This window comes from Alternaria rosae (assembly GCF_020736505.1).
Source record: "Alternaria rosae strain MPI-PUGE-AT-0040 chromosome Unknown BKA58scaffold_5, whole genome shotgun sequence".
In the NCBI taxonomy this organism is placed as follows: Eukaryota; Fungi; Ascomycota; class Dothideomycetes; order Pleosporales; family Pleosporaceae; genus Alternaria; species Alternaria rosae.
The window spans coordinates 1,974,451-2,001,245 of NW_025763574.1; the positions used below are offsets into that span (position 1 = coordinate 1,974,451).

The 26,795-nt window shown below is 51.8% G+C and overlaps 11 protein-coding genes across 11 annotated transcripts; 4 read left to right on the forward strand and 7 right to left on the reverse strand.

Annotated features, from left to right (window-relative positions):
• The first annotated feature begins 108 nt into the window (after positions 1–108).
• Positions 109–1,610, forward strand: BKA58DRAFT_180078 (YIF1-domain-containing protein). Its single transcript, XM_046165365.1, has 3 exons — positions 109–253; positions 313–560; positions 623–1,610. The coding sequence occupies exons 1-3, from the start codon at positions 205–207 to the stop codon at positions 1,337–1,339; spliced, it is 1,014 nt and encodes a 337-aa protein (XP_046025477.1). The 5' UTR covers positions 109–204; the 3' UTR covers positions 1,340–1,610.
• Positions 1,611–1,801: 191 nt separating this feature from the next.
• BKA58DRAFT_180081 (DNA repair protein-like protein Rad7) lies at positions 1,802–4,109 on the reverse strand. The gene is made up of 3 exons (XM_046165366.1): positions 4,011–4,109; positions 3,886–3,952; positions 1,802–3,732 (listed from the first exon to the last, which is right to left on the reverse strand). Coding segments are annotated over exons 1-3 (1,920 nt in total). The 5' UTR covers positions 4,013–4,109; the 3' UTR covers positions 1,802–1,881.
• A 2,526-nt stretch (positions 4,110–6,635) lies between these two features.
• On the forward strand, positions 6,636–8,566 carry BKA58DRAFT_385394 (NUC141 domain-containing protein). The gene has a single exon (XM_046170369.1). It carries the CDS (start codon positions 6,740–6,742, stop codon positions 8,405–8,407), a length of 1,668 nt encoding a protein of 555 aa, XP_046025479.1. The 5' UTR covers positions 6,636–6,739; the 3' UTR covers positions 8,408–8,566.
• Positions 8,567–11,276, reverse strand: BKA58DRAFT_385395 (uncharacterized protein). Its single transcript, XM_046170370.1, has 3 exons — positions 11,063–11,276; positions 9,208–11,012; positions 8,567–9,157 (listed from the first exon to the last, which is right to left on the reverse strand). The coding sequence occupies exons 1-3, from the start codon at positions 11,172–11,174 to the stop codon at positions 8,630–8,632; spliced, it is 2,445 nt and encodes an 814-aa protein (XP_046025480.1). The 5' UTR covers positions 11,175–11,276; the 3' UTR covers positions 8,567–8,629.
• A 401-nt stretch (positions 11,277–11,677) lies between these two features.
• On the forward strand, positions 11,678–13,082 carry BKA58DRAFT_411728 (uncharacterized protein; the record flags this gene model as incomplete). Its single annotated transcript, XM_046172314.1, has 2 exons — positions 11,678–11,712; positions 12,191–13,082. The coding sequence occupies 2 exons, from the start codon at positions 11,678–11,680 to the stop codon at positions 13,080–13,082; spliced, it is 927 nt and encodes a 308-aa protein (XP_046025481.1).
• A 176-nt stretch (positions 13,083–13,258) lies between these two features.
• On the reverse strand, positions 13,259–14,501 carry BKA58DRAFT_180148 (uncharacterized protein). The gene is made up of 2 exons (XM_046165368.1): positions 14,106–14,501; positions 13,259–14,035 (listed from the first exon to the last, which is right to left on the reverse strand). The coding sequence occupies exons 1-2, from the start codon at positions 14,396–14,398 to the stop codon at positions 13,435–13,437; spliced, it is 894 nt and encodes a 297-aa protein (XP_046025482.1). The 5' UTR covers positions 14,399–14,501; the 3' UTR covers positions 13,259–13,434.
• Position 14,502: 1 nt separating this feature from the next.
• On the reverse strand, positions 14,503–16,288 carry BKA58DRAFT_180152 (argininosuccinate lyase). Its single transcript, XM_046165369.1, has 2 exons — positions 16,102–16,288; positions 14,503–16,031 (listed from the first exon to the last, which is right to left on the reverse strand). The coding sequence occupies exons 1-2, from the start codon at positions 16,154–16,156 to the stop codon at positions 14,692–14,694; spliced, it is 1,395 nt and encodes a 464-aa protein (XP_046025483.1). The 5' UTR covers positions 16,157–16,288; the 3' UTR covers positions 14,503–14,691.
• A 965-nt stretch (positions 16,289–17,253) lies between these two features.
• On the reverse strand, positions 17,254–18,298 carry BKA58DRAFT_180170 (uncharacterized protein). Its single transcript, XM_046165371.1, has one exon. The coding sequence runs from the start codon at positions 17,919–17,921 to the stop codon at positions 17,448–17,450; it is 474 nt and encodes a 157-aa protein (XP_046025484.1). The 5' UTR covers positions 17,922–18,298; the 3' UTR covers positions 17,254–17,447.
• Positions 18,299–18,905: 607 nt separating this feature from the next.
• Positions 18,906–20,565, reverse strand: BKA58DRAFT_180168 (major facilitator superfamily domain-containing protein). Its single transcript, XM_046165370.1, has 2 exons — positions 19,313–20,565; positions 18,906–19,258 (listed from the first exon to the last, which is right to left on the reverse strand). The coding sequence occupies exons 1-2, from the start codon at positions 20,505–20,507 to the stop codon at positions 18,981–18,983; spliced, it is 1,473 nt and encodes a 490-aa protein (XP_046025485.1). The 5' UTR covers positions 20,508–20,565; the 3' UTR covers positions 18,906–18,980.
• A 2,031-nt stretch (positions 20,566–22,596) lies between these two features.
• BKA58DRAFT_402142 (uncharacterized protein) lies at positions 22,597–24,446 on the reverse strand (the record flags this gene model as incomplete). Its single annotated transcript, XM_046171702.1, has 6 exons — positions 22,597–22,739; positions 22,796–23,417; positions 23,473–23,535; positions 23,594–24,136; positions 24,184–24,238; positions 24,292–24,446. 6 exons carry the CDS (start codon positions 24,444–24,446, stop codon positions 22,597–22,599), a joined length of 1,581 nt encoding a protein of 526 aa, XP_046025486.1.
• Positions 24,447–25,522: 1,076 nt separating this feature from the next.
• On the forward strand, positions 25,523–26,648 carry BKA58DRAFT_458134 (uncharacterized protein; the record flags this gene model as incomplete). Its single annotated transcript, XM_046174659.1, has 3 exons — positions 25,523–25,610; positions 25,671–26,339; positions 26,428–26,648. 3 exons carry the CDS (start codon positions 25,523–25,525, stop codon positions 26,646–26,648), a joined length of 978 nt encoding a protein of 325 aa, XP_046025487.1.
• Positions 26,649–26,795: the final 147 nt, after the last annotated feature.

The window sequence follows — 26,795 nt, forward strand, 5'->3', positions numbered from 1 at the left end:
GTGGGATATGACGACGGGCCGTGCACGCTCTTGCCAGATGGTCGGAATTCGGAGGTGCCAACGACACCGCAGCTCAAGGCAGAAATTCAACCAACATTGACGGCGACGTGTCCAATTGCGCATCACAAAACTCCGGCTCCTTCGTCTTTTGCATTCTCTTAGACACGGCACTCGCTGCACCGACCAGCACCCCGACGCGCAAAGATGCAGCGCCCCAACTACGGCAACCCACCACCGGCGCATTCACCACCTTGTACGTAAAGACGCGCTCCATCATGCCTCCTGTAGATGCCGTGTATTAACTTCATCAAGTACACCACCCCGTTCCACAACACGTTTCCACAGTCCCTCAGCTACGGTCACCACCTCCCCCGCAACCCCCTTCACAACCTCAGAGCGGCTATGGCTATGGGTCACAAGCAGGGGGAATGCCGCCTCAACAGGGCGGGTATGGCGTGCACCCGTCGTTCGGCGGCTTCATCAACGATCCCACTGCTCAATTAGGGTTCCAGATGGGAAAGAGCGCCGTGGATGCAGGGCAGCACTACATGGAACAGAACGTATGTCCGCAAGGCACAGCGCAGGCATCCCGTCCATGAACAGAGTACTGATACCATTCCAGCTAGGACGCCTTGTCTCAGTATCTGCGCTGAAGCACTACTTCAACGTCACAAATTCCTACGTCCTCAACAAACTACGCATCATCCTCTTCCCATGGTGGCACCGTCCTTGGTCGCGCCAACGTCAACACACGGCCGATCCATCAGCCTCCGCCGCACTACTATACCAACCTCCCCGAGAAGATGTCAACTCACCAGACATGTACATACCCACCATGGCCTTGGTGACTTACATTCTGCTGTCAACCCTGTTCGCAGGTCTACGCGGCGCCTTTAACCCCGAACTCCTGGGCAAAACCGCTACCGTAGCCATCGCCGTCACTCTGCTCGAGATTCTCATCATCCGAACCGGTACCTTCCTCCTCGCCATCAGCAGCTCCTCGCAACTCCTCGACCTTGTCGCATACAGCGGCTACAAGTTTGTCCACGTTATCGTATCTCTGCTCATCACCAACTTGGCCAACTGGATCGGTTTTAGTAGCTCATGGGTCGGCTGGGTTATATTTCTTTATTGCTTCAGCGCGAACTCGTTCTTTTTGTTGAGGAGCCTGAAATACGTGCTGTTGCCCGACAACAAACCCCAAGACGCCTTTGGGGCTCCTGCACCCGTCGGATACCAGGATATCAAGACAGGTCAGAAGTCGAGGAGGACTCAGTTTTTGTTCGTTTATAGCTATGTGGTACAATTTGGATTCATGATCTGGTTAAGCAAGGTATGAACTGGGTACGACTAGTGGAGTAGTGCATCTATGCTGGGGGCGTAGACACCGGTTGGACTTGGGAAAACATGCGTAGCTACTCTGTTATTAATCACCATGTTAACGACTCGGACAAGCGAGACGTCTCCGCGAGGGAAACGGACGCGTTTGAAAAGTACGATGTATTATGTATCTATTAGCGTCCAGCATCTGCATACGCCTACTCGATGCCAAAGACCCTTGCGCATCCCACACTTCCGATCTTCATCTCGAATCTTGCACGATCAATGTATCCATCATCTGGTGGACACATTGCAAAGTGCAAGAGTGTATGTAAAGCTCTGAGAAATCGGAGAACTGCGCATACTGATTGACATCCATGAGCATCTATATCATATCGCATACAACAAACAGAGAACGCCCATCGCCACTGCGCTGTCCCCTAGACGTGGGCGCGTGAATATGAACACACCAATCCTCCAGTACGCCATACCATGCATACGCCCATACACCGCTTTTGAAGAACCCATTTCACACATTTACGCGAGAATCCCTGACACCACCTAACCCACAACAGGAACAATACGTCCCATAGCACGCATGTGTCCCATACTTTCTTCGTTCTCCCTCTGATAATCCAACACCACGTCACCAAACTGCTCAATCTGGTCCTGTGCCCGCGGCGCTCCGATCAACACGATACCCCTCGGTACCACTACGTCAGCGACCTGGAAGCAACCGAAAGTAACTACCTTTTTGATAGCGGGACACGACCGGAAAACGCCAGCTACAATCTCCGTGTCGACGACAGGACAAAAGGAGAGGTTGATCTCGCGAAGATGAGGATATTCCTTCTTGCCGTCAAAGATTTCTGTGAAGGTAGCATGGGAGATGTGGCGACAGGAGGAGATGTCTAGGAACTCGAGGCGCGAGCCGGAATGGGCCATGAGGGCGCGGAAACCATCGGATGCTAGACCGATGGGCTCGTCTTCGGGTCCGTCAGGGTTTGTGTTATCCAAATCGCGTGTTGAGTTGACGTCGATGTAGTGGAGCGGTGGGTTGGTCCAGTTGGTGAAGAGCTGAACGTAGCCGGCGTCGGTGCACTCATTGTTCTCTATGAAGCGGAACTTGCTGAGATAGTGACACTTGTTGTGAATGGCTTCGAGGACATCATCGGTGGGCTCTGTTGTGTTGTCCAGGAAATGCTCTAGGCACAGGGTGCGAAGATTGTCGCCGACAGAGTCGATTAGATGGACGAGCTTCTCACGCGTAATGGGGTCGTAGAAGCGGAGTGTAAGATGCTTCAGGTGCTTCAAGTGAGCAATAGCGTCGATGCTGTCCGGGCCGATCTTCTTGCAGCGTTCAATCTTGAGGCGTTCAAGGTTGGGGCAGAAGGTGGAGAGTGCCTCAACTACTTGGTCGTCGAACGCGGCGTCTAACCACTCGACTTTCAGCGACTTGAGATCTTGGCCCCGAGCAATGAAGAGTTCGATCCATTTGTCGTTAGAGACAAGATTGGCCCCTAGCAGCTGTATCTCTTCGAGTGCCTTGGCCTTCTCATTCATGTAATCGATGTTGCTGTCCTTGAACTGGCAGCAGTTGCGCAAGGACAGACGTTTGACGTTTGGGCAAACGGCAAAGATCTGGTCGTAGTCCTCGGTCTCAAGATATGCCGCCTCGTGAATTGCGATCGACTGCATGTCTGACTGGAGGAACAGCTTCATCGTGTTGGAGTTCATCGCTCGCTTCTTGGAGAAGATCTCGCTAATCCGGTTCATGATACCCTCTGGCATCTCGCCCAGTTCGTCAATGTCTTCCGAATGTTTGGCGAGCTTCTCGATGCACAATTGCTGAAGTGTCTTGGGTCCGCGCTGTGTCATACCATCAAGGCGGTTGCTCTCGATTTTCCTGCGACCCTTTCGCACCACGGGCTTAGCAAGCTTCTTCTCTGCTTTCGCATCCTTGACCATCTCTTTTCCACATGGTGTACACAGGAGACCACCGTCTGGACCAGCTTTGCTGTATGGTGTGACGGTAAACCGCTTGTCGCAAATTTCGCAGTTCTCCAATTGCCCAGGGAGTGGCTTCGCTTTCTTGTACATGTCCATCGCATCTCCAAAGTCAGATTCATCGTCTGACCCCTTCTTCTTGCTCTTCTTCTTCGATGCCTTCTTTGCCGCCTTGCCCTTCTTGATCTTCGCTATGGCCTCGTCTTGGTTGCGTTTACGTTTGCGAGTGCGCTCAGCTGCCATTGCAGAGGATTCGGCTTGTAGGTCCTCCTCGACATCTTCGTCATCTTCACCAGCATTTGAAGGTCCCTCGCCATTATCTCCTGCTTCTGCTGCGTCTCGCTCGGCTTGTTGACGGCGCTGTTCGTACGAATCGCGAATCTCTGCTGCAGAGATGTTGTTCGCCTAGAGGTGAATTATTAGCCCGTAGTTCTCTCAGACATCATGCACCGTGAGGTTTGCGCCGCCGCTATCGAGCAAGAGCCCAGCCGCTTTCGATCTTCATGTCGCAAGTCTCTAGTGTTGAGCAGTCTTGTCCCCAGAACAGATGTCACTCACGGCCAGAAAGTCAGTCAGGGCAGAGTGCGGTCCCCGAATGCCTGCGCCTCTAGGTCGTCGTCCGCTCCTGTCGCCACTCATTAGTTTTGCGCGCTCATTGAGTCGAATAACGAAACTTGACTTACATATTGCCTGTATCTATTTCCTACTGTGAGAGCGATTAAAACGAAAGTAGTTTGAAAGAAAGTGTTGCGGAACAGTCGTGGTTCTGCGACTGCGCTGGGTGTGAGTGGGGTGTGACATGCTCAGGAAGGCGCGTTGGGGTCCGGGCGACGGCGCGCGATCACGTGGTGGCAATTAGTCGCTTTTTCCGGATTAGTCTACCCCTGACAGCATTACTTTCACTGTCACCAGAGTCGCGCGATAGGTCTAACCATAACGCTATCGATTCAAGATTTCAACTTTTGTAGTCCTATGTACGTCCCTCCGCTGGGGACAGCACGTGGTAGACCATTCGCCGTCATGACCACAGCTAAATCTTATGATGCAAGTCAACTCCAAACTCCCGCATACCCTCGCAGAGTCAGGATCTTGTCCGTTGTGCATGCCTTTCCATCTCTGTCATTTTCATATACCGGGGTCAAGTGACTAGATGACCGTGTCGTCGTCACTGTCATCATCGTCCTCGTCTTCTTCGTCTTCCTCATCCGAGTCCCAAGCATCGACAGTGGATCCAGTCTGTCGGACAGTATCACCCATAGGCATCTGCGAAATTGTCAGCATGGTTTCTTGCCACGATTCAAGGTGCAAGTATTAATCGTGGAGATACTTTAGCACTCTGCTATCGTGATGAAACATACCATGGGAGGACCCCGGGGAACAGCACGGATCTTAGCCCATCCATTAGGACGAATCTCTGAAGTATCAGATCGCTCAGCCATGCTGGAGGCAAAGGTGTGGGAAGATCCGGTAACTGAGCTAGTCGAGCGACGATAAGCGTTGGGGTTAAAGCCAGAGCTTGCACTGGGAGCCGCGTTGGACTGGGTATGCCAGGACTTGGTGCGGACCTCGCTCCAGCCGTCGGTGTTGGCGTTTCCATGGCCAGCTGGGAAGGAGTATTCGGTGCCGATGAGGCTCTCATCAGCTGAACCGTTGATGGACATAGCCTTCTGGAAGCCAGCCGATAGCGCTATTCCTCCATTGCCAGTGTCTTTGCGCTCGGTTCGTTGGTTGATGCCGTTGACAGTCTTCCACTCATCATCTCCCTGTAGAGGTCAGTAAATTTTCCACAGACAGTCGTTATGGAAACCCACATAAGTAGAAGATGTGTCACTCGTAGCTGCGGACCAGTACTCGGGAAATTGACCCTGGGAGTGGTCGGGCGGAACAAAGGCCTTTTGCGGATCCTCGTAGCGGTCTCCGTCGACGGCCTCATCAGCAAGCTGAGCCTCAACACACTTGAAGCATTTGGCAGTGTCTGGCTTGGCACGCTGCGACTTGGCGAAGTCCTCCAGGCCCTTTGTCTTGCCACACATGGTGCACTCGATCTCGACCTTCTGCTGCCCAGTGCAACTGTGACAGTTGATAGGCTTGATGATCTTGCTTGAGGCCTTGATTTGGATTCGTGCATCGGTCAGCTGCTTCGTGGAGTACTTGACTTGAGGGAGGTTCTTGTGGCACCGGCCACATTTGATCTTCATGGGAAGCGGGATGCCCTGGAGCCTTGTAATAATAGTTAGCAGCGGGTCGAATGGAACAGCGAATGACTTGTTTGATTGGTAGTTATGCTATCATCAATCGCCTTGGTGAACCTTATTTATACGCACCTATCAATCTCGTCCTGGTTGTAAGCGTGCACATTGCGGCGGCCTCCCATCGTTGGCGACTGGGGTTGCAGGGTAGTATGTGAAGTATTGTGAGTGGAATGGGGTTAATGAGACTCTGTACGGCGGTGGGATTGAGAGAGAGACGTCTAAGTGAGCCATGCGGATATACGTTGTTTGTTTGGGCCGAACTCAAGGTGAAGGCAAGAGCCAGTGAGAGAAGCTGCAGCTGCGCAAGACATGAGCAGCATGTGACACTGCGATCTCGGCACTGAGTATCAACCATCGTCTAGAGCCCTGTACGCACACGTGAGCATATACACTAAGCACACAGCCTCGAAGCTGTCTCGACCTCTACTAAAACTTCAGCTTCTCCAGCCTCCTCTATCTCTCTCCAAGCTCTCTCTACCTACTGCAATGGGTCGTAAAGGGCAATGTAGGAAGCCATCAGAAGCCGCAAAGGCTAAGAGTCGCGCCCGAGCTGCTGCGTTCCAGCTTTGTCGAAGCAACGCCGAAGCTCAAGCTCAAGCTCAAGCAGCTGCAGACAATCAAGCGGCCGCTCAACCTTTACCTCAACTTCAAATGTCGAGCAATGCCGAGGCGACGAACCCTACATCAAGCCCCAAAAAAACAGAGTAAGAGCACCTCCAGTTCCAGCGCAAACATTGAAATCCGAGAAAGGAAAAATGTGGGCACACAAACATAACTCTCGTGGTGGGACACAGGGTAGATGCCACGCTGAGATACTACCGCTTATTAAGTCTGACCCAGATTACCGCGGCTCGGAGTCATTAATGGACATCAGTGGACCTGGCATTCAATTTCTGGTGGAATCAACGGAACGTAAATGCAGCGATAGAGGCGTGGAGTTTGAGTTGTCCACAGGTGCATCACTAGTGTCGCCAAGATTTCGAAGCGGTGAAGGCCGGCAGAAATAATTCTAGGACTGGGGCATTCGCGACCAGTAGCCTTTGCGCATACACTCTCAACGAATACGTGCAGGGGATTCCTCAGTCACAAAACTAGCTTACGAAGCGGATCAAAGTTCCACCTGTCGTCACAAAAAGGCTGCCAGCCACCGCAACTGCATTATGGCCACCGAACGCGGCTCCAAGCCCAGCACAGCGCAACCGCGGCGCAAGTCGCAAAACGCGGCGCCCATAGACGACGAAGACACCCGCGCGATCGCTGAATTCACCGAATCGGCCACAAAGCAATATGGGCGCGGCGACCGCATACGGCCGAAAACAGTCAAGGACAAGAAGCTGCGGAGAAATATCACATCGCTTGAGGCAAAGAACAAGCAGGCAGCGATAGAAGCGAAGAATGTCGAAGTTCTGCTCGAGAACAACCCAGGACTACTGGAAACCGAAAATGAGCTGGAAAGGACATATAAGGTGCGACAAGACGAGATCAAGCGGGAAGTTGGTCTGGAAACGGCAAAGAAGGGCTTCGAGTTGAAACTAGATGGTCTCGGTCCTTACGACGTATGCGAATACAGTCGCAACGGCCGCGACTTGTTGATCGCAGGCAGGAAAGGACATGTCGCGACCTTTGACTGGCGAGACGGAAAGGTCGGCTGCGAACTGCAACTAAATGAGACGGTGCGAGATGCGCGATGGCTGCACACGAGCAACCAGAAGAACTTCGCGGTAGCACAGAAAAACTGTGTCTACATCTACTCGGGCGACGGCGTGGAGATGCACAAGCTCAAGAACCACTCTGAAGCCACACACCTCGAATACCTCCCATACCACTTCCTCCTCGCCTCGGTATCGACCGCAGGTATAATACGATATACCGATGTTTCGACCGGACAGTCACTACCACAACTATACACAAAGCTCGGTCCCGCGACAGCTTTCGCACAAAATCCACACAACGCAATCCTGCACGTTGGCCACCAAAAAGGTCTCGTAACACTCTGGTCGCCCAACAGCGCCACGCCCCTCGTCAAACTTCTCCCACATCGCGGCCCCGTCCGAAGCATCGCAGTCGACAGATCAGGAACATACATGGTCAGCACATCCCAAGACCGACGCATGTCCGTCTGGGACGTCCGCATGTTCAAAGAGATGTACCAAACCCACCTTCGCGTCCCGGGCACCACGCTCTCCATCTCGGACCGCAACCTCACAGCCGTCGGCTTCGGCACACAAACCTCCATCTACAAAGATGACATCTTCCGACGGAACCCCGAAGACGCCGCACCCCCCATCATGCCGTACATGGGCTGGGGCGGCGAAGGCCTAAACGTAGGCCGCGTGCGCTTCTGCCCCTTCGAAGACGTTCTCGGCATATCGCACGACAAAGGCTTCTCCTCCATCATCGTGCCCGGCTCCGGAGAACCCAACCCAGACACCCTCGAGCCCGGCACCAACCCCTACGAAACCTCCAAGCAGCGCCGCGAAACTGAAGTGCATGCCCTGCTTGAGAAGATCCAACCTGAGATGATTGCGCTCGACCCCAACTTCGTCGGTAACCTCGATCTCGCGTCTAATGAGGAGAGGCAACGTGAATATCGCGCTGCGAGAGGAGAGAAGGAACCAGATAAGGTGGATATGTTGAAGAAGAGGGGTAAGGGTAGGAATTCGGCGCTGAGGAGGTATTTGAGGAAGAGTGGGACGAAGAATGTGATTGATGAGGAGAAGGAGAGGGCGAGGGAGGCGTTGAAGAATATGCAGAAGAGGCAGATTGAGAGGAAGGAGAGGTTGAAGAAGGATTATGGACCGGCGCTTGAGAGGTTTGCTAGGAAGTAAGGTCTGGGGAGACATGGCTTAATGCAGCTCAAGACTTTGTAAAGGCGTTGGCGGTGAAAAGTATCCTTCGTATAAGCATTTCACGGCGTTTACTTCACGGATGTGGTTCATAGATGTTTGATCCAGGTAACTTATGGAAGACGAACAACAAAACTCCATACCCATTTTAGCCTATCTAAGAGCCCCATGATATCATAAAAGTCATTGACGCGTAGTACCCTTCTAAGCTGCTTGTTGCATCTCACCTGCTTGCTCCAGCTCGCCCCTCCACGCTCTCGCGCCTCTCGGGTAGACCCTCTTGTACAAACTGACAGCAACAGCATCCATAGGGCTGATCTTGCCATCGAAAGTAGCCTTGAAGTATCCGTGCGTACCCAGACTCTCCTTGATGAAACCGCTCCTTCCGCGCTTGGTCCATAGTGGTAAGCTCTTGAACCACTTGACGTCGCCGTCGTTGAAGAACATGTAGCGCACTGTGACGACGCGCTTGTTGATCTTGTAAGGGTGGCCTGTCAGGATGATGCGCTTGGCGATGATGCGGTTGGTGGAGGGTGGGAGTGATGTTCCGGTCGCGATTAGGCGAAGGGAGGAGGGGTGGTCGGGAGAGGGGGTTGTGCGAGTAAAGTAGAGGAGAGGGACGTTGCCCCAGGTTAGCGGTCCGATGAAAGATGCTATGGCCGACTGGCCAGGGTGGAGGAATCGAGAGAACTTGTGCACGTTGTTTGGTGTGTTGCCAGCGTAGGAGAAGAGCTGGGTGCTGTTAGTATCTAGTGATAAGACAGAAGCTCAAGGTAACTTACAGGGTTGATGACTATCCTCCTCGGTCCGCACTGCACGATCATCTCAGTCTTCGACTTGATCGGACCCTCATGCTCAGAGCTGAGTAGTATACTGTAGTTGGCGGCTGTGCGCTTGTGCTCGTGTCTGAGGAGCGAGAACATGGCCATGGGCCGTGACTGCATCTCCTGGAATTGTAGCGGGACACCGCGAATGTGAACGCTGACCCGAGTTCCGGGCTTGACACCACCAGCCCAGGCTTCGCGCATGAATTTGGTCGCTGTGCGCTTGTAGTCGGAGATGTCGAGCAGTCGCTGCCACTCTTCCGGCTCGTATGGTCGATCCTCTTCTGTCTCCCATGTGCTGTTCCTTAGACTCTTCAGTCCTCGGTAGCGAATGAGACGCTCTCGCGCATTCACGTTGGGATGTAGTTCGATCTCGTCAGGGAACTCGAGATCTTCGTCCTCTTCTGTCTTTCTAGACTTCCGGTACTCCTCGATCTGCGCGGCCTCGTCCTCTGGTGATGGGTCTAGGAACATCTCCGACTGCGGGTATTCTGAAGGAGCGCCCTCGGTCATAGCCTTGCCATCAATGTCCATGCCCTCTACACCATCTGCAGGGTGCGCAGGCTGGCTCTGGGCATCTTCGTCAACTTCCATATCAAAATCTTCCAGATCCGATCCCGAATCAGACATGTCGTCGAGGTACCATGCAGACTGGTAGTCACTTGTGCCCTTTGGTAGCCGCCTCTTTTTGGCCGGCGCAACCTCCTCCTCCTCGTCTGAGAAATAGTGGTGGTCGTCTAGTAAGACACCCTTGCGCTCGGATGGCGCAATAGACGTAGCGTAGTTGGTCACGTCGTCCATGATTGTTTCCTCTGGTGCGAGATCTGCTAGGTCGTCCTGGTCTTCTGTGGGACGCTCCAGAATGCCATCGCCGTCTGTGTCAACGGCCATCTCTTCCTCTTTGTGCTTCTTCCTCGTCTCTAGTGGGGCGGCTACGATCTTGTCGACCTGGAAGTCACCCCAATCTCCCACTTGAACCAGCCTGTCGGCCTTCAACCCAAGCCCACGCACGACGCCGGTAATGACAACATCACCGGTGCCGTCCGCGTTGACGACCGACTTGCCTCCAGGCCACGCGATATCCTCAATGAACATGTAGCTCCTCTGGTCCCTCCATCTGACACCCTTTGTGGTAGTTGTGCACAGCGATCGGACGAGGTTTGCGGCTTCTTGGCGGTTATCGAGAGAGTAGACGCGCTCGGTCGAAGGGAGCCAGTGGGTGATGTATGACTTGAGCGACGAGACGACTGAAGGCCTGACCTTGGCGGGTTCGACCTTGTCCAATCCTTGCACGACTGTGAAGGTGTTTGAAATACCCTGGCTTTCAACCGACTTCATGATCAGCTCGCCCTCTGCGTCGACTTCTTCGTGCGCCGACAGAATGAAGACGACAAAATCGGCGACACGGCAGGCGTCGAGAGCGGCCAGAAGATCCCTCTTGACGATCAAATATTGCACCTTTTGCTTAAAACGGTCGACGTTTGTGCGTGTCCATCCTGCCTCGGGAACCTCCTCTTCGATGTCCAGACTGGCGTTCAGGCTGCGGACAGCTTCCGCGGTGGAGACGTCCGAACATAGCGGGATGAGGGCGGTGATCCTCGGCGCACCGTCCTTGCCGGCGAATACGTTGGACGACTTTGCGTGCTCGTGGTCCTTGTTGATGCGCAGCTGCTTGGCGCGGTTGCGGCGGTCGAACTTGCTCATGACTTGCTGGTGGGGGGTTTTGCGACTGCCGAATTCGAACGAGAGGGAGTTGACCTTGCCTAGAAGATTCTGTCAGCAGAGTTGGGTGCGGTGGCGGCGAGGGACTAACCCTTGCTCTGCTCCTTCAGGGCGCCTTTGGTGGCATGGCGGGACTTGAAGCCCTTCTTGTCCTTCTTGGTCGTGCTCCGGTGATGGTGCGCTGTCGCAGCGATGGGCGCCATATTGTTGCCGCTGCCACCTGATTTGAATCGGAAAGGAATCGACGCCACCTTGACTATGCAATGTCAGAAGCACTGCGCTGCACTGTCTGGTGGGTGGTAGAGAGTGGGACGGCGATAATTTTGATTATCGATAAGCCGAGACAATTTTGGCTCCTCCACGCCTCGGCTGTGGCGTCATGCATGATATCCCTGCATTCACCCCTCGCCTTTCTACTTTCACATGTCCAACTCCAATCTTCCCATGACTTCTCACATCACGCTTCAATGAATTCTCCAGTACGCCATGGAACGCAGGCTCACCCATAAACTGTTTGCACGACAATCATGTCTCTTGAGCATGTCGCCCCTTCAGCCTCCTCTACTAAACCATACTTTAGTAGAGTCAATTGGCGTATTGGTCCATCACGAATAACGCAGCTTAACGGTTAAGATAAGCTGGATGATACAAATATTATCGGCTCTGAACATGTGATCCAGACTTTTCCAACAAATCATCCGCTGCAATGACGGAAACCGCGCAACTTCGGGCTGTGGATAGGTCAGTCAAACGACCAATGACTCCGCTTCGGACCCCTACAGGTCGCAACCTGACGATGGTTACGTTGATCGTGGTAAGGAAATTCAATAGGGTCACAGCGACACCCTCGCGCTTGTTGCTAAGCTTCCCTCATTCTTTCCTTTCAGCCCTGTGGGCAATTGCAGTCGGTATCAGCGTCGTCTCTCTCGCTATCCTCAGCAACATTCATTTCCTCACAAGGGGCTTTCGTAATGCCAGAACTGTCTCAGGAGGGTGTAGGCAACCTGAGCGCAGGGTCAACGAAACAAACGTACAGCGCAAGCCACCACCCGCCCATCACACCACGTAATTCGATCGAAACCTCCCACCACCCCTTTGAATCATACCCCTTCCGACCAGATCAGATCTTAGGCCATGATACAAACTTGGAGCTACCTCAGGACAAGGCTGCCGCAGTCGATCTTCTTGTCCGCCTTCTCCTCGACATATTGGTATACAGCTACGACGTCGACTTTCACGAGCTTCATTATGCTCTCGCTGCATGTTCTCCCAATCTGTTCACCACAAACCTCTTTACGCGGAACACCAGCCTTTTGAATTTTCAAGGGACGCGCGTAGTTCTCGAATATGCTGATGTCATCCACAAAGCATGTGAGACTGTCGTCGACAACACCCAGAGCCTGCTAAAGGATAGCGACCGCGAGTTCATCAGTACTTTCATCATGGAGCCAGCACGAACTATTGGAATCGACATCTCGTACGTCTTCGAGCAGCTGTACGCTTTCCGGTTGCACAGGTGCGAAGGCGGAAACCATCACAAGACATTACTCTACACTAAGCCGTCCTTCTGGACGCGTGGACGCAGCCTCCTGCCGGGGAAATTGGGTATGGACAAAAGTCAAAAGTTACTTGCACGTCGACTCGTCTCGGACGACATGGTTGTTGCCCAGCTTGGGACAAGATCGTGCGAGGCGCTTCGGCTAGTGCTCGGCAAGGCAATCAAGGATTACAACCGCAAGCATTGCAAATACGGCATGGCCAAGACCAATCGAGAGGTCTATGCAGAGCCGAAGTTCGTCGCTTTGAAGAAAGAGCTGAAATGGAGGGATTTTGTCTTTACAAAATACCTCTACGATGAACAGCAGGCTGCGATGGCAAGTGGTCAGTCAAATCTCAGAGCGAGCAACCAAGGAGAGCCCAGGATGAGTAGTCGGTTATACGATGCATCACGACGAAACAGCGATCATTTGCGCAGGCCAAGCTCCCTCCACGATCTGCACAGTATAAGCGAACGGCCTGAGAGGCCCCCAAGGCCGCTATCGACCTCCAACATACGCCTAGGATCACCTCGATCAAGGCCGGTGCGGCCGGGACTGTGGACCAACTATTAGTGGCTTATGCCGACTCTGACGCTACCCTCGGTATTGCATATGGTTCATTTGTACAACATTAGCATCGTGGATGGGTCTCAACAACCGGTCATTATGTTTCTAGGAGTATGATGAGAACACATATCAGCACACCGTCACATCGTTGAGGAAAGTGCGTCGTAGCACACAAGTAGCAATGCATGAATGAATTCATCTTCGAGCATCTAGTCTGCTGAACAGATCCGCTACCATCAGTTGTCCGTTGCAAGAAAGTATGCTATAGGGATCCACAAGAGAAAGCTTTCCTCTTCAATCGGCTACAAGTACGGCAAGCCCTCTACAAATCCCCACCCACCAACCACCCTCAACACTACTACTCCCAAAAAGCAACAACCCTCGCCTCAATACTCTCCCTCGGCTCCTCCCCCTCACTCCCCTCCACCCTAAACGCCGTATGCGGACACCTCCACCCCTTCTCCTCCCTCTTCGAATCCAAGCCCTTGAAAACTACCATCTCCCACGGCTGCATCCCACTCATATACCACCACTCATGCATCTTCCCCTCCCCCATGTCCATCCCCTTGTTCTCCTCCAGCGCCCCACAACTCAAAACATAATTCTCACTCTTATTTCCTGTGCGACTGAACTCCCTAAGTCTGACTTGGTAATCACTATCTGCCACTGTGGTCGCGTCGCACACGGCGAGTGGATCTCGACGGACTGTTTTGAGGGGCCGCCAGCAGTTTAGGAAGGCGTAGCGGGTGGATGTGGTGAAGAGGGTATGTATGTGTGGGGGGAGGGAAAGTTCAGTGAGCGTGCCGGAGAGGGCGGACGCGGAGCCTGCGTAGTCGACGTGTGGGTGGCCGGAGGGTATGTCTTGCCAGCGGCCTTGGGCGTCTTGGATGCCTTTTTGAGAGGGGGAGGTGTGGGCGCGGATTACGTGGTTGAAGACGTGGACAGTTGATGCGCCGGTTCTGGTGGAGTTGTTAGATCCCTTGCTTCTTATGACGAAGTCGTTCACGTAGAACATCGGTGGGGCTATACAATTTCTTGACCACTTCTTCCAACTCAGGGTAGTATCCTCGTTTTACGTCTTCTTCGCTGCTGTGTCGGCCGACTCTATCTTTGTGCGGTAATGTGACGAATGTGAAGCCGTTGACGTCTAGATCGAATGTCTTATTGGCTTTTCGTACGTCGCGGATGAGCATGGGACGAGTGTATTCATCTCTGTCGTCTAGGTATTTGACTTTCCATTCTGACTTTGGGATGGGGACGCCGGTGGCAGGGAAGTAATTTATGTTCGTGATGACGTCGGTACTGTGTGGATCTTGTTGCATGGTAACTTTATTTAGACAGATGTTCGACCTCAATGATTGTCCTAGAAGTGAGATGCGAATTATTCGCAGTAAATCCAGATCCACTCCAAAGCATATGGTTCATTGCGATGTGAAGGCGGATCCGCTGGCTAGATGAAGTGGGGTAAGCACATGCGAACAGCACACACAAGGAACAGATTCCATCATCACTAAACATCTTAGTGGTGTAGTATTCATTTCTCATATCTCATAACCTGTGATCATCCTGAATTTTGTCTAAACCCGTTTTTGGCGTCGCTTGGCAGGCCTCTCCTCTAGAGAATCGTCTTCAAGATGTCGATTTGCTCCATGACGGCGCTCTTGCTTGTACCACCAGTGGCGTTTTTCAGCTCTACCGCGCGCTCGTAGTCCAAGCACTCAACCACGTCGTCGCCTAACCTGGAGTCAATACCCTTCAGCTGCTCCAAGCTCAGCTTGTCCATGGGCACGTTCTGGTCCTCTGCCAAGGCAACAACACGGCCAGAGATGTGATGACCCTCACGGAAAGGCACGCCTTTTCGGACAAGGTAGTCTGCAAACTCTGTGGCTAGCATCTCTGGGGCAAGTGCAGCGTGCATCTTGTCGGCATTGATCTTCAGGGTTGACAGGACACCGGTGGCGATCTGGATGGAGTCGCTGACCGTCTTGATGTGGTCGATGAGAGGCTCAACAGACTCTTGCAGATCCTTGTTGTAAGTTGTGGGCAGACCCTTGATGGTGACATACAAACCCGCCATGTGTCCGAAAGCACGACCGCTCTTTCCTCGAATGAGTTCTAGAGAGTCTGCGTTCTTCTTTTGGGGCATGAGGGAGCTTCCGGTAGAGTAGGCGTCGGCCAACCGCACGAAGCCAAACTCCAGACTCGAGTAGATGATCAAATCCTCCGCCCAGCGCGACATCTTGAGCATGAAGCTCGATCCCCATTGTAGAGTTTCGAAGACGAAGTCGCGGTCTCCGACAGCGTTGAGAGAGTTGGTCAGCAGGCCCTCAAATCCAAGCTCCTTAGCCATGGCATCGCGGTCGATGTTGAAGGGGTTGCCTGCCAACGCGCCGCAACCGAGTGGGGAACGGTTGACGCGTTTAATGACTTCGCGAAGGCGCTCGAGCTCGGATGCGAAAGCGGTGGCATGCGATAGGATCCAGTGCGACCATCGGACGGGCTGCGCCTTCTGGAGATGTGTGTAGCCAGGCATAAGCACGTCGATCTCGGCCTCTGCTCGCTGCACCGATGTCTTGATCAAAAGCTTCAAGTAGCCCTCTAGTGTCCTGAGCTGCTCCCTCAGCCATAACCGCATATCGGTCGCGACTTGCTCGTTCCTGCTTCGCCCTGTGTGGAGCTTGCCTCCAATGTCCTTGCCGATGATTTCGCTTAGCCGTCGCTCGTTGGCAGTGTGAATATCTTCATCGTTCGCCTTGACCTCAAAGGAGTTTGATGCCCACTCCTCTTTAATCTGTGCCATGCCCTTCTCGATGGCAGCAAACTCGTCAGCGGTGAGGATGCCATTGTTCTTGTTGGCGCGAGCGAATGCGATGGAACCGGCGATATCTTCGGCGTAGAAGAGACGGTCGTAGGGGAGAGACGCATTGTATTGCTCCATGACTGGGTCAAGGCCCTCTGCAACGCGTCTTAGTGTCCAGTCATCTCAAGTATCGGTGGACTCATTGAAGCCGTTGGCTGCACAAACCTGTGAAACGACCTCCCCAGAGCATGTTCTCTGCTACTTTCTTTTCGGATGCCATCTTGAGATCTATGAGAGAATAAGGTGTGGAATTGGATTGTGACTGTTTGCGCGTTCAAGAAAAAGATATGACGCTCCGCATCGGCGGCAGGGGTGCGATAGCGCTAAACGGTCGCGGGGAACTTTCCCTCGTCTCCACATCGGCTGCCCCTCAGCCACAGACCCATCACCATCAGGTACACATCAAGCTTGCAGTGTCCACCAAGAAAAGACCTCATATTAAGGCATACCATTGATTCAAAACTATTGTGCGCGCTCTCGACGCGGTTCAAACGGAAGTCCTCCGGGACATCAAACACGGGCTATCCCATTCACTTCCAAAAGGAATCAAGAACTCTAGAGAACCGTCTGGTTAAAAGTTTAGCAATGCTTCTAATCGGAATTTCCTAGGATTAGGGCTTACAAAAGAAGCGACGCCAGTTGGAATTCCTGTGAGAAATCGCCTGGTTGAACCCAGCTTCTAACAAGCCCGAGTTGGAGAAATGCTCCGGCACATGCTTATGCGACAATAAAGCAACCTCATCCCCGGCGCCTTGCTCGTATTGTTCCGAGATAGGTGAGCCACAACATAATGAAGGTGCCGCGCTGTCTTTTCGCTTTCGCTGGAGGGGTTCGTCTGGTTTCGTCTGTGGCTGTGACTGTGGCTGTTGCTGCGTCTCGAAGGCTAGGTCTATAGAAGCTTGTTTTTCAGCGTTGGCTGCCATACTTTCTATTCTGACGATGGGCACCAGATGCCGAGGTGATGGTTGCATCCGTTGTTGGTCACAGTATTTGATAATGTGTGGTTGCTCCGGCATTATTGACATGATTCCGGTTGAAGGCTTGAAGGGTACTTGTGAGAAGAACAAACACCAGGGCTGTTGATAATTTATCGCAGCCACTACATCACTACTTAGTGCAGTCATGAAGGGATCTGCGCCAGTGTTCTTAGCTCACAATGTTGTTGAGACGCTTTGTGACTGTGCGGAATGTCTTTCTTTGCTCACTCACCGCCTATCGTAGCTGTCGAAGACGATTTGAGGCTGGGTAGATGATTGCTTTTTAGTTTTGGGACTGGACGGATATATCTGCGGTTCGGATGCGCAACCAAGTCGTTCAGACAATCGTATCGTAGATCTCATTAGTTTTGTCGTCCCACACCGCTACTATAGTCAAGGAATTGGAATATGTCATTATTCATTACGTCCAGCGTCAACGCCAGGAGATGCTAGAGAAAACCCTGGGTATACAACTCAATCAAACATTTCGCATCCTTTCACGGTCTTGCCATCTACCAGTCTCTTTAATCGTGCTCAAATACCTCCCACGACTGCACCAATAACACTCAGACCCAGCAGCGATGAGACCACCCAACTCGCAGCCCCACTGATCCTCACACCTGCACTAGCATATCCTCGCTCCTCGTCGATCTTCCTCGCACCGACCGCCTTCTCCGTGTTGAAGCAGCTAAACATACCCCTGCCACTTGCACCTTCCTTCTCATATTCTTCCATCTTCTGTGCCAAGCAACTTTGAACGATGTCTGGTGAATCGGTGATGCAATATTGGAAGCAACCGTCGTTGTCTTCTGAGTTAACGATGACTGGTGTTGAGGATGCTGATGGTGATGATGTGGTCGAGTCGGGGGCGGAGTATGTCGCGATAGCGTTGATGTGTCCGTTGCAGCATGCGTCTAGTATTGAAGAGTTCGAGCCGCCGATAGGTACGGCGCACGATGGGAGTGTGGTGGGTGGTTGAGGAACCGAAGTGAATGGCTGGCAGGACATTTTTGCGTTGTTACAGAGAGTTTATCGTGTTGGTGTGGATATTCGGGATCCCTAAAGAGGCCGTCGAGGAGTCTTGCGAACGTTTCGTAGATGAGTCGATGGTTTAGTTGTAATTCGAGATGACGATGTAGGTACTAGACACGACTTGCGCGCTACTCCAAAATTTCTCGCAACGAGAAAATGGGAAATGACGAAAGATAATAGATGAGAGAACAACTCCGTCGCTATGCTGAGACTTGACTGAAGGAAACAAGCAAGTTACGTTGCGAATGAAACACAGAGTTGTTCACAGAACGGACTCAAAAGAAAAGAACCGAATGAGAATTGACGGAAGCAAAGAAAAGATGGTCGAGGCTGGAGAATACTGCACCATCTTCGCAAGAGCAGAGCCTCATATGTAGACTTCGTGCGGTCTAAGAATATCTCAGGTGGATACGCGGGTGGGTAGTCGGCAGCGCGAGATCTAGCGTTACGCGCCGACCCTCTCGGCTGCGCGACGCGTTGGTTGGCCCGCAACGTTCAATGGGATTACGCGCTAAAACCACGGGCAGATCCGAAACAACACGTTCTGTCGTGGTTGAAACGCTGTTATGCTGATTTTGGGTAACGTTCATGCTTTGTGCTGTCCAATGGGTGTGTTGGGTTTGCTGTGTAGTGAATGTCACGTGCGACCGATCGAACCCCCTGGGTCGCTATATTGCCGCTGCCTAGACGACTGCAGGGCTGAGTAAGGAGGGATGCATATCAGTGGCTGATGACAAGATTGAACGCGAGTAGGCCAGGTCTCTCTAATTCGATTATAATGTGGAGTTCGTCAGGTACAAAGTCCGTTCCACATGCTTGCCCAGATATAGAGTTGCGAAGACATTTGTGCTTGACCCGGCACACTGCGGCTATCATTGGCGTATGAGATGGTGTACGAGTGGTCCGTAGTCGAGGCATATGACAGCCGAATTCTTCAAATCCAGACGTGAATCTGACGCGCAACAAACGTCTTGCGGTAAACAGGACAGGCTGAGCCCTACAATGCGAGACCAACTGTCGCAAGCGGTATGGGGCTCAGCTATTCTCGTCTTCATCCTCATGCGCGGCCGCCCATGGGCTTCTCTTGCGTAATGATACACCTCTTCTCTCAAGCACGAATGGTATTGGCGCTAGACAGATGGCGATTGCCATCAGTACCAGACTCGCGTTCCTGGTGCCTACGTTCAAGAATAGGTGTCTCCCGACGAGTGGGAACCCAGCACCAGCGAGATTCCGAATGAGTCCAATTCCGGCAAGCGCTGATGCTGAGTACGTTTTGTAGGCGTCTTCGGTGTACGTGAGAGTCATGAGAACTAGATCGAATTGTTAGTGCAGCATGATTGACGTTGATCATCTGTGTAACTTACTGAGGGTGTAGAATGACCAACCCCAGAACGCGCTGGCGAGGACTGCGAAGAAGGGGTGTATGTTCGGCGTTGCGGTAAGTGCGAAAGCCAGAAGAGACACTGGTAGCACAATAGCTGCCAGCTTCGCGTGATGCACTCGCGCCTCAGGTACGTCACGATGGCCGGCCTGAGATACTTGTCTTTGATAGTATCGTTCCTGTAAGACGTTCGTAGCTAGACCAAGCGTGATGCCAACAACAATTCCCAGGAAGGAGATACCGACGCCGATAGTATCGAAACCGTACCCGCTTGGGCCAAAGATCATGTGGAAGGCGCCGTTGAAGAGGAAGCTCAGGCCGTAAAGGAATCCGTTGTAGAGTGCACCAAATTGCACGATAGCTTCAGAGCCTAAGAACCTGAATGGACGGGCGAGTGCTGTGCTGAACAGTTGCTTCGGTCCTCGTTGCTTCATTTCATCCGGCACCTCAATCTCCTCGTCTCCTGTTTGCTGTCGCAAGGCTCTTGCTCTCCGCAAAAGGATTACACTATGTCGTGTCTCTCCGAGGCTGTAAAGCGCGACAACCATGACCACCCAGAAGGTCAAGCAGATGAAAAACATGATGCGGAACACAGTGTGCCATGATCTTCCATTGGCGATGAATGAGAAGAGCACAAAGCCAGTCGGACTGCCCCCTGTCGCTGCCCAGAGGAACCAAGACATGGCTGGCCCAGTATCATGGTGATGAAAGAGATCCGCGATGGTGCCTCCAAAGTTCGAAATGGTCGTAGATGAGAAATAACCCGAGAACAGACGCAGGACAAGAAACGGCCCAAGGCGTTCTACATATGTCGTCCCCAAAAGAAGCAAGAGGAAGATGCCATAAGACACAATATAGACAGGTCTCCTTCCAAAGTATTCGGAAAGAGGAGCCAAAGTCATAGGACCAAAAGCCAACCCAAGAACATACATGCTCAGTCCCAGAACTGCGACGCTCGGTGACACGCCCATGTCTTTGGCAAAGTCGCTCGCGACAGGACTAAAGCCACTCGCACCCCAGGAGACACTGAGGTCTATGGGGACAATGGCGGCGACCATTAGCCATTTGCGTGCTTTCGACCAGTTCCGGGGATCGTCTGGATCGTGGGGCTCGAAAGCTATGACCTTGGTTGGAGAGCTGTGCAGCAGCGGCTGGCTCTCTGGTTGAGAAGAGCTCATCGCTGCAGAAAGAAAGCCGCATAAGCTGACAGTATCCCGGGGTTTCTGATGTTTGGTGTTGATGATTTAGAGTGCAGGTACACAAGGCGGATTCGGTTCCCCCCAAATGATGACGTCACTGGTCATTCGTCCCGGATTAGCACCGAAACGCTGGAACACGGCGTTTGGGATGAGTACATCGTCCTCAGTTCGTGCCTTCCTACAGCTTCCTCGCCCTATTACACCGGACGATTATATACATCCTTCAGATCATATTACTATCTATGTATGCTATGGAGAAGTATACCTTATCTCAGATGCATTGATCCTGGGTTGTTTTGATACAATACTATGTATTTAGTAATGCGACATGAACAGCGTATCTCTTGACGATGCGCATTGCCTGCCAATACAATGTCTAGTTATAATCGCTCCTTCGTTCCATGGTTCTTCTCAAAACAAAAGGCCATTGCCTTCCTCCTTCTACTTCTTCGCCGAGTTCCCAACTGATGAACACATCAAACTGTTGCAAGCCTTTAACTTTCTTCAAGGGGGTGAACAAGGCATCCTCATATATATGATACGGTCGAGGGCGCGACGGCCATGTCACCAGATTGACCCTTATGCATCTTAGGGCCTCCATTTTTGATATCGTCATCCAGGTACGAGTCCAGCAGGACATGTCGTAAGGCGGTACACCTTGAACCAACTCCCATAGCATGCTTATTTTATCACTTCTCCGCCTCAGATGTAGCGATTGAATTGCTTGAAAGTGCCGGGAAGGTACTAAACGGTGAAGGCAGAAGAATGCTGTACTGGTAGGGACATAGAAAGTGTTGGATGCGTAGAGATGCTGTATGGATTCGAAATACCTAGCGCAAACAAGTCAGTCATATTCTGTAGACCAGCGAGGCCTCAGGTAGGGAAACAGACATACGTGATCTTACACGGCCGTGGAAAGGCCAGAAGCTGCTGGAACTTCGCGCATCTCAGATTGAAGGACGGCACCGGGCTTCACTTCTAGTTCTTCGTTCCCGACAGCGTATAGATAGATCGTCGTCCGCAACTCTGGAGGCAACTTCGTGAAAAACAAGCATTGTGGCTGGGTGAAGAGAACATTTGTTGCTACGCTCAATGCCGGGACTTCCATCGTGGCGGAGCGTATAGGTGGTAAAGATACGTTTTAGTTCGCTCGAAGCGTGTTCTGCCTTTCTATCTTTCCTCGTCTTCGCCTCTGCAGCTTCTTGGCTATGGCCCTGTTATATGAAGGTACGATCACTACTTGCACAAACTTGTTGAGCACATACCAGGCTACGTCTTTGATAGGTCGTATGGCCACTGACAAAGAGTGGAAAGAGAAAACATGTAGTAAGAGAAGAAAAAGCGATAAAAATAAGTACCGTTGAGCCGATGTTTTGTTCGTTGGACGCTTGTTGGCAATATAGCGAGCGTCCACTTCGAACGCGATCTATAAGTGATACGGTAAGCTGGTGCCTAGCTACCTGGTATGACCAAGTTGATGCGGCATAGCGCCCTCCATCTTGAGGCATAGCTAGAGAGGCGCACATCCCTTCGCCCTGTTCGCGATGGTGATCTAGCCCTTTGCGGACGCGACAAAATCCTGGAGCCCTTTCGTTCTCTGGAACTCGCATCGCATTTCGATTGACATTTTGTTATGTTGGGAGCTGACAGTAATAGCCGGATGTTACGCAGCGTGCGTACACACAGCACCTGCCTGCTAGAGCGATCGGCTTTATACCACATCCGAGATCTGGCGTCGTTCAGAATCACAGGTATAATCATCATGACAATGGTGATAGCCATGTGTGAAGATCTAAGCATGTCCATTGAATCATCATGCGCGGCGACTGTGCTGCAACAGATGTTGTCAAGAAGGAGGTATTAATGTTCGTCATTGTTGTTCGGGCGCGTTACCTGGTACCCAGGCCGGGAGACGCTGTTGCTTGCCGACCTTGGGAGGTACATACCTAGGTAGTGTCACCATAGCTGTAGTTTAGTCACAATAACACTTGTCATGTTGCCTGAACTAAGCTAAAAAAAACCTCACAACAGCAAACCACAAACGTATCAATCTAGCCAGCTATCAGTCCTATTTCCCTCCAGAGTCGGGTATGCATGTTCCCATATCAGTTGGGTTTTCACAACCCGGCCCCTTGAAAGCCATGATGCTGAACCACTGGCAACCAATCGACACCGAACCTCCCATCTTCTTCTCTTCTGTGTTCGTATCGCCTGCAACACGCGTAAGTATGTTTTTTCCCCGCAGTACCTCGTATGAAACAACTTACAATCATGCATGATACTATCCAATGCCATGGCGCATTCCTCTCCATTCAGATGCGTGATTCCCTGGCTCTGGCACGATTCGTCTAGATAAGCAAAAATCGAGACCAGCGGATCTTTGTCAACGTTGAAAGATTGCTCATAAGCACTCGCGAAGCCAGATGCGGGTCTCGGCATCAGCACCTCCCCTTCTCCGCGGTTACAGAATTGGCTAGCGAAGTCGTATCCGTCAGTCGAGCTAAACCACCTCTCCCGCGGCTCGCTGCATGTCACGATCGGGCTTGCTGAGGGCGTTGATCTAGTTGTCATAGTCGATGCGGCCTGGAAAGTGACCGTAGGCCCATCATCCGTTGTGTATGGACATGCGTTGTACGGCGAGGTCGTCGATTTCGCTTCTGAGTAAGTCAATGTTTTCTCGTCATCTCCACAGTTGCAATACCCTCTGGGAATGCGATCTCCTCTCGGGCTCGCGCCGTGTATGCAGAAAGGTCGTTCGTCGCCCAGGGCATCGATCAGTTGTTGTTGTTCATCGAGCCATGTCTTGCCGTTGTCGTACAAATTCATGTCTCCAACAATAGCGCTGCCAATTTCCGCTATGGCCAGACAGTCGCAGCCTTTCCAGCTACCCTGCAACGTGTTAGGCAGTGTCGGTGCCGTTGGCAGAAAGGGCCATAACACATACCTGTGAGCATTTTTGGTTGCGTTGGGTATCATCTCCTTTGCAATCGGCATCTGTACAAAATGGCTATAATTTCGTTAGCAGTGCACGAGTTCTGGCTCCTGTTAGTCTGGCATGTACTTACAGCATCTACTCCCTTTGGAGCGTCTTCTGGGCAACCATCATCATCGTCATCATCACCATCTCCACCAACAGTGGAATCGGATCCAGGGGCCATTGTCCAGGCCGAAAGCTGCCCCTTGATTTGCCACCAAAGGAAGATACCAATTCCCGCTGTCGGTAGGATTCGTGCATTACTCAATATGCTCGCTATTTGGGGTCCGTTGACTGTGGGTATCGTGGCCAGAATTCCAGTGTCGATAAATCCCAGTCTTCCTCCGGGTGACAACTCTTCGAAAACTCTTTGCGCAAATCTCTCATTCACGTTGCATGTCGTTCGTCTTCTTCGGATGCTGCAAGCCGACTCCGCCTCCGCTGCCAGGCTTTTCAAGGTGTCAACTAACTTTGGAGAAAACGCGACGCTGACATCACCAGGTACGAGGCCGTCCACAGTAGCTGTCGCAGTAGTTGCGACAATCGCTGCTGGGATAGTCGTGACGGCTGGTTGATTGTCGACAGTAGTGGTGTACACTACATCGGTAAGATATTCGGTATTCACACCAATCCACTGATACATGAGTGAGCTGATCACAGAAGTCATCGCAGTGTACATACTTTGGTTGTACTTCCATCTGATTGGTACCACTGCGTGTTTGGACCAATGTTCAGGCTTCAGATATCGTCAGTAGTGTGCTCAGACAGCGCAAAGTCTATTGAACTTACTAGATATCTGGGCCGACGTCTGTCACTGGATTGACACCTATCTGTCCAGATGCAGTCGGGGTGACAGCATTCTGCTGGAAGGAGACCGTGATATCTTGGCTCCGCACCCAACAGACAAATAGTATCGCGAAAACGACGAAGCGGCTCTGTGCCATGATTAATAGATGCGTTGAAAGAATAGCAAAGGTCCACAACACGCTCAAGATCTGATTTATATGTCTTCTGGTCTATGGCCGGCCAATAATGATACCCGATTATTCCCAGCTGCCCCAATCTCTGAGGATCATGGACCCAGCTTGAGAATGCAAACTGTCATAATATTACAGGCCGCCCTTGGGGTTGGCGGTTGTCGCCCCGCTTCAAAACGTCAACATCTGCACACCAAGTGGCACTGAGAAACATCGGGGTGCCACTGCAAGATTTGAAACGCCGCCCCTAGCCAATTGGGCAATTCAGCAACATACTGGCTAGCAGAAAGCGCAAGACGCAATTTGCGTTCTTGCGGTTTTCAGCGATCCTTCCGAGACTTCGGGGACCGAGTTTTGGCCCTCATCGCGGCGTAGTGCAGAACATGAGTTTCATTCGAGTATGCAGCTACCTTGTTGTGGCCCCAATCTGTCCCGAGATATATCCCATATGCGGCGTCACTGATATCACTTGCAATAGTAGCCACTCACGTACCTACTTGCGCCATCATCCAGTCCCCTCACCAGGTTTGAAACGAGCCAGATTGCTACGCAACCCTGAGCTGACATCACAGCGACTCCTCACGAGAGGAACAAGCCTTCCTTCCACAGCATGAAAGTTATGATGTCCGATGCTAGCATGCGGCGTGCTCATGTACAGCCTTGACACGGTGTTAGAAGCCATTTGAAGGCAATCGAGCGATGAAGACGTACGACCTTGACTGTTGTGAGGTCACTGTCTCAGATTCTATACCCTAAGCCTACATGCAATGAGCGAATACACGGGGCCAGGTTGAGAAGAGGAGGTACAGCATGGCTTCGTGGGATTCCGAATAGCTCAGGCCAATGAACAGGCCTGGTAGCTTCTAAAAAAATGACATGATCTTGTTAAACGGCCCCAGGGCTTTTTTGCATCCGTTCAGTATATATTTGCAACCTCCGGAGATGTGGAAGTATCAGTATTAGAGCTATTGCAAGCCTTCGTCTGGTTGTTTTGCACATCTTCTTTCGTCACCACTCAACATCATCTATCAGTCGAGCTCACCATGACTCTACTATGGAGACACCTTGCGCTAATGATACTGGCCCTCATATGTGGCGTCGATGCGTACATGATTGACGACGATTGTGGTGGTTAGTATTCCGTTCATGGCGTATCAAGGTCCTCAGCTTACGGACGCATTCGATGCGCAGAGAATACAGGCTTCGTGGAGAAAAAGATCGATTCAGCTTTTCGATTGATTTCTACGGTTATAACTGAGCTCGAAAAGACTCCCGTCAACGCAGATGTCGACGACTTGTTTAACACGCTGTTTGGAGAGACCGCGACCAGCATCGGAAATAATGGCGCACGAACAGACCACTTTCTACCACGCATGAAAAGATTAGCAGCCATTCAGAAACGAATCGACAGCGACCAAACCAGCTCAGAAGCCGATATTTACGACGTTCGATTTTATTGCACAACCAATCGTATTGTTAAGCGCAGCGACGGAGAGTATGTCAACAAAGACCGCAACAACCTCGCCTATAACCCAAAAGAGCTGAAATCCGAGTTCGCACACTGTTACAACATCGAGCAACCTACCTTGATGATAACAATGACTACTACTGGAGGTCACAGTGAGATCCAGATATGCCCATGGTTTTTACGGAAATCGCGAGGGTTCAAGTTCACAGATCTCCAGGATACGAGCCAACCATTCTACGCAATGCTTAGCAAGTTAATTATACCAATCGCAGCCGTAACAAGATACAGACCCATCGATGCGCTGGTACTGATGGACAAAGTCATCGTACACGAGTTGACTCACACAACACAGGCCAGGCCTGCAACAAGCGACATGACCGACAACGCTTATGGTAAGCGCATGAATTTCCTTCTGCGAGCACGTTGAATTTGTCTGTCATTCTTTTGATGCCCTTCTAACCATTGTTTCCACCTGAATAGGCTTCAAGAACGCGAGGAGACTCGTACAGGCATGGCAAGCCGATAAATCTCTTGAACGAGACCCCATCTTCAACGCCGATTCGAACGCACTCTTCGCAGTTGGGACCTGGATCATTATCAATACAGGTTCAGGCATAGGCACGGATGGCTCTTTCACAAAGCCTTCTGGAAACCCGAAGGCAGTCAAACCAAGAATGCGAGCTATAAGCACATCAAGTTGAATGATAGCAAGACGAGTAAGTGGAAAACATCCGAAAGACGATGATGAATTGGGGTCACGACCTACATCAGATTGCAAGATGGAACGCATACTATTCATCGCCCTGTTTTTTTCCTTACCGAAGGAAGCTCGTGTCAGTCGTTTGTGT

Bases quoted from the DNA above. Each gene is read 5' to 3' on its own strand.
- BKA58DRAFT_180168 (XM_046165370.1), bottom strand. From the start codon at position 20,507: ATGAGCTCTTCTCAACCAGAGAGCCAGCCGCTGCTGCACAGCTCTCCA. The intron at 19,259-19,312 runs GTAAGTTACACA...AATTCGATCTAG, and splicing joins TTGGTCATTCTACACCCTCA to TTCTCATGACTCTCACGTAC.
- BKA58DRAFT_180148 (XM_046165368.1), bottom strand. From the start codon at position 14,398: ATGCAACAAGATCCACACAGTACCGACGTCATCACGAACATAAATTAC. The intron at 14,036-14,105 runs GTATAGCCCCAC...CAACTCCACCAG, and splicing joins GAAGAAGTGGTCAAGAAATT to AACCGGCGCATCAACTGTCC.
- BKA58DRAFT_180170 (XM_046165371.1), bottom strand. From the start codon at position 17,921: ATGTCCTGCCAGCCATTCACTTCGGTTCCTCAACCACCCACCACACTC.
- BKA58DRAFT_385395 (XM_046170370.1), bottom strand. From the start codon at position 11,174: ATGGCGCCCATCGCTGCGACAGCGCACCATCACCGGAGCACGACCAAG. The intron at 11,013-11,062 runs GTTAGTCCCTCG...AGAATCTTCTAG, and splicing joins CCTGAAGGAGCAGAGCAAGG to GCAAGGTCAACTCCCTCTCG. The intron at 9,158-9,207 runs GTAAGTTACCTT...AACAGCACCCAG, and splicing joins GGAGGATAGTCATCAACCCT to CTCTTCTCCTACGCTGGCAA.
- BKA58DRAFT_385394 (XM_046170369.1), top strand. From the start codon at position 6,740: ATGGCCACCGAACGCGGCTCCAAGCCCAGCACAGCGCAACCGCGGCGC.
- BKA58DRAFT_180081 (XM_046165366.1), bottom strand. The intron at 3,733-3,885 runs GTGAGTGACATC...ATTCACCTCTAG, and splicing joins CCCTGACTGACTTTCTGGCC to GCGAACAACATCTCTGCAGC.
- BKA58DRAFT_180152 (XM_046165369.1), bottom strand. From the start codon at position 16,156: ATGGCATCCGAAAAGAAAGTAGCAGAGAACATGCTCTGGGGAGGTCGT. The intron at 16,032-16,101 runs GTTTGTGCAGCC...GACGCGTTGCAG, and splicing joins CTGGGGAGGTCGTTTCACAG to AGGGCCTTGACCCAGTCATG.
- BKA58DRAFT_180078 (XM_046165365.1), top strand. From the start codon at position 205: ATGCAGCGCCCCAACTACGGCAACCCACCACCGGCGCATTCACCACCT. The intron at 254-312 runs GTACGTAAAGAC...AACTTCATCAAG, and splicing joins ACCGGCGCATTCACCACCTT to TACACCACCCCGTTCCACAA. The intron at 561-622 runs GTATGTCCGCAA...ATACCATTCCAG, and splicing joins AGCACTACATGGAACAGAAC to CTAGGACGCCTTGTCTCAGT.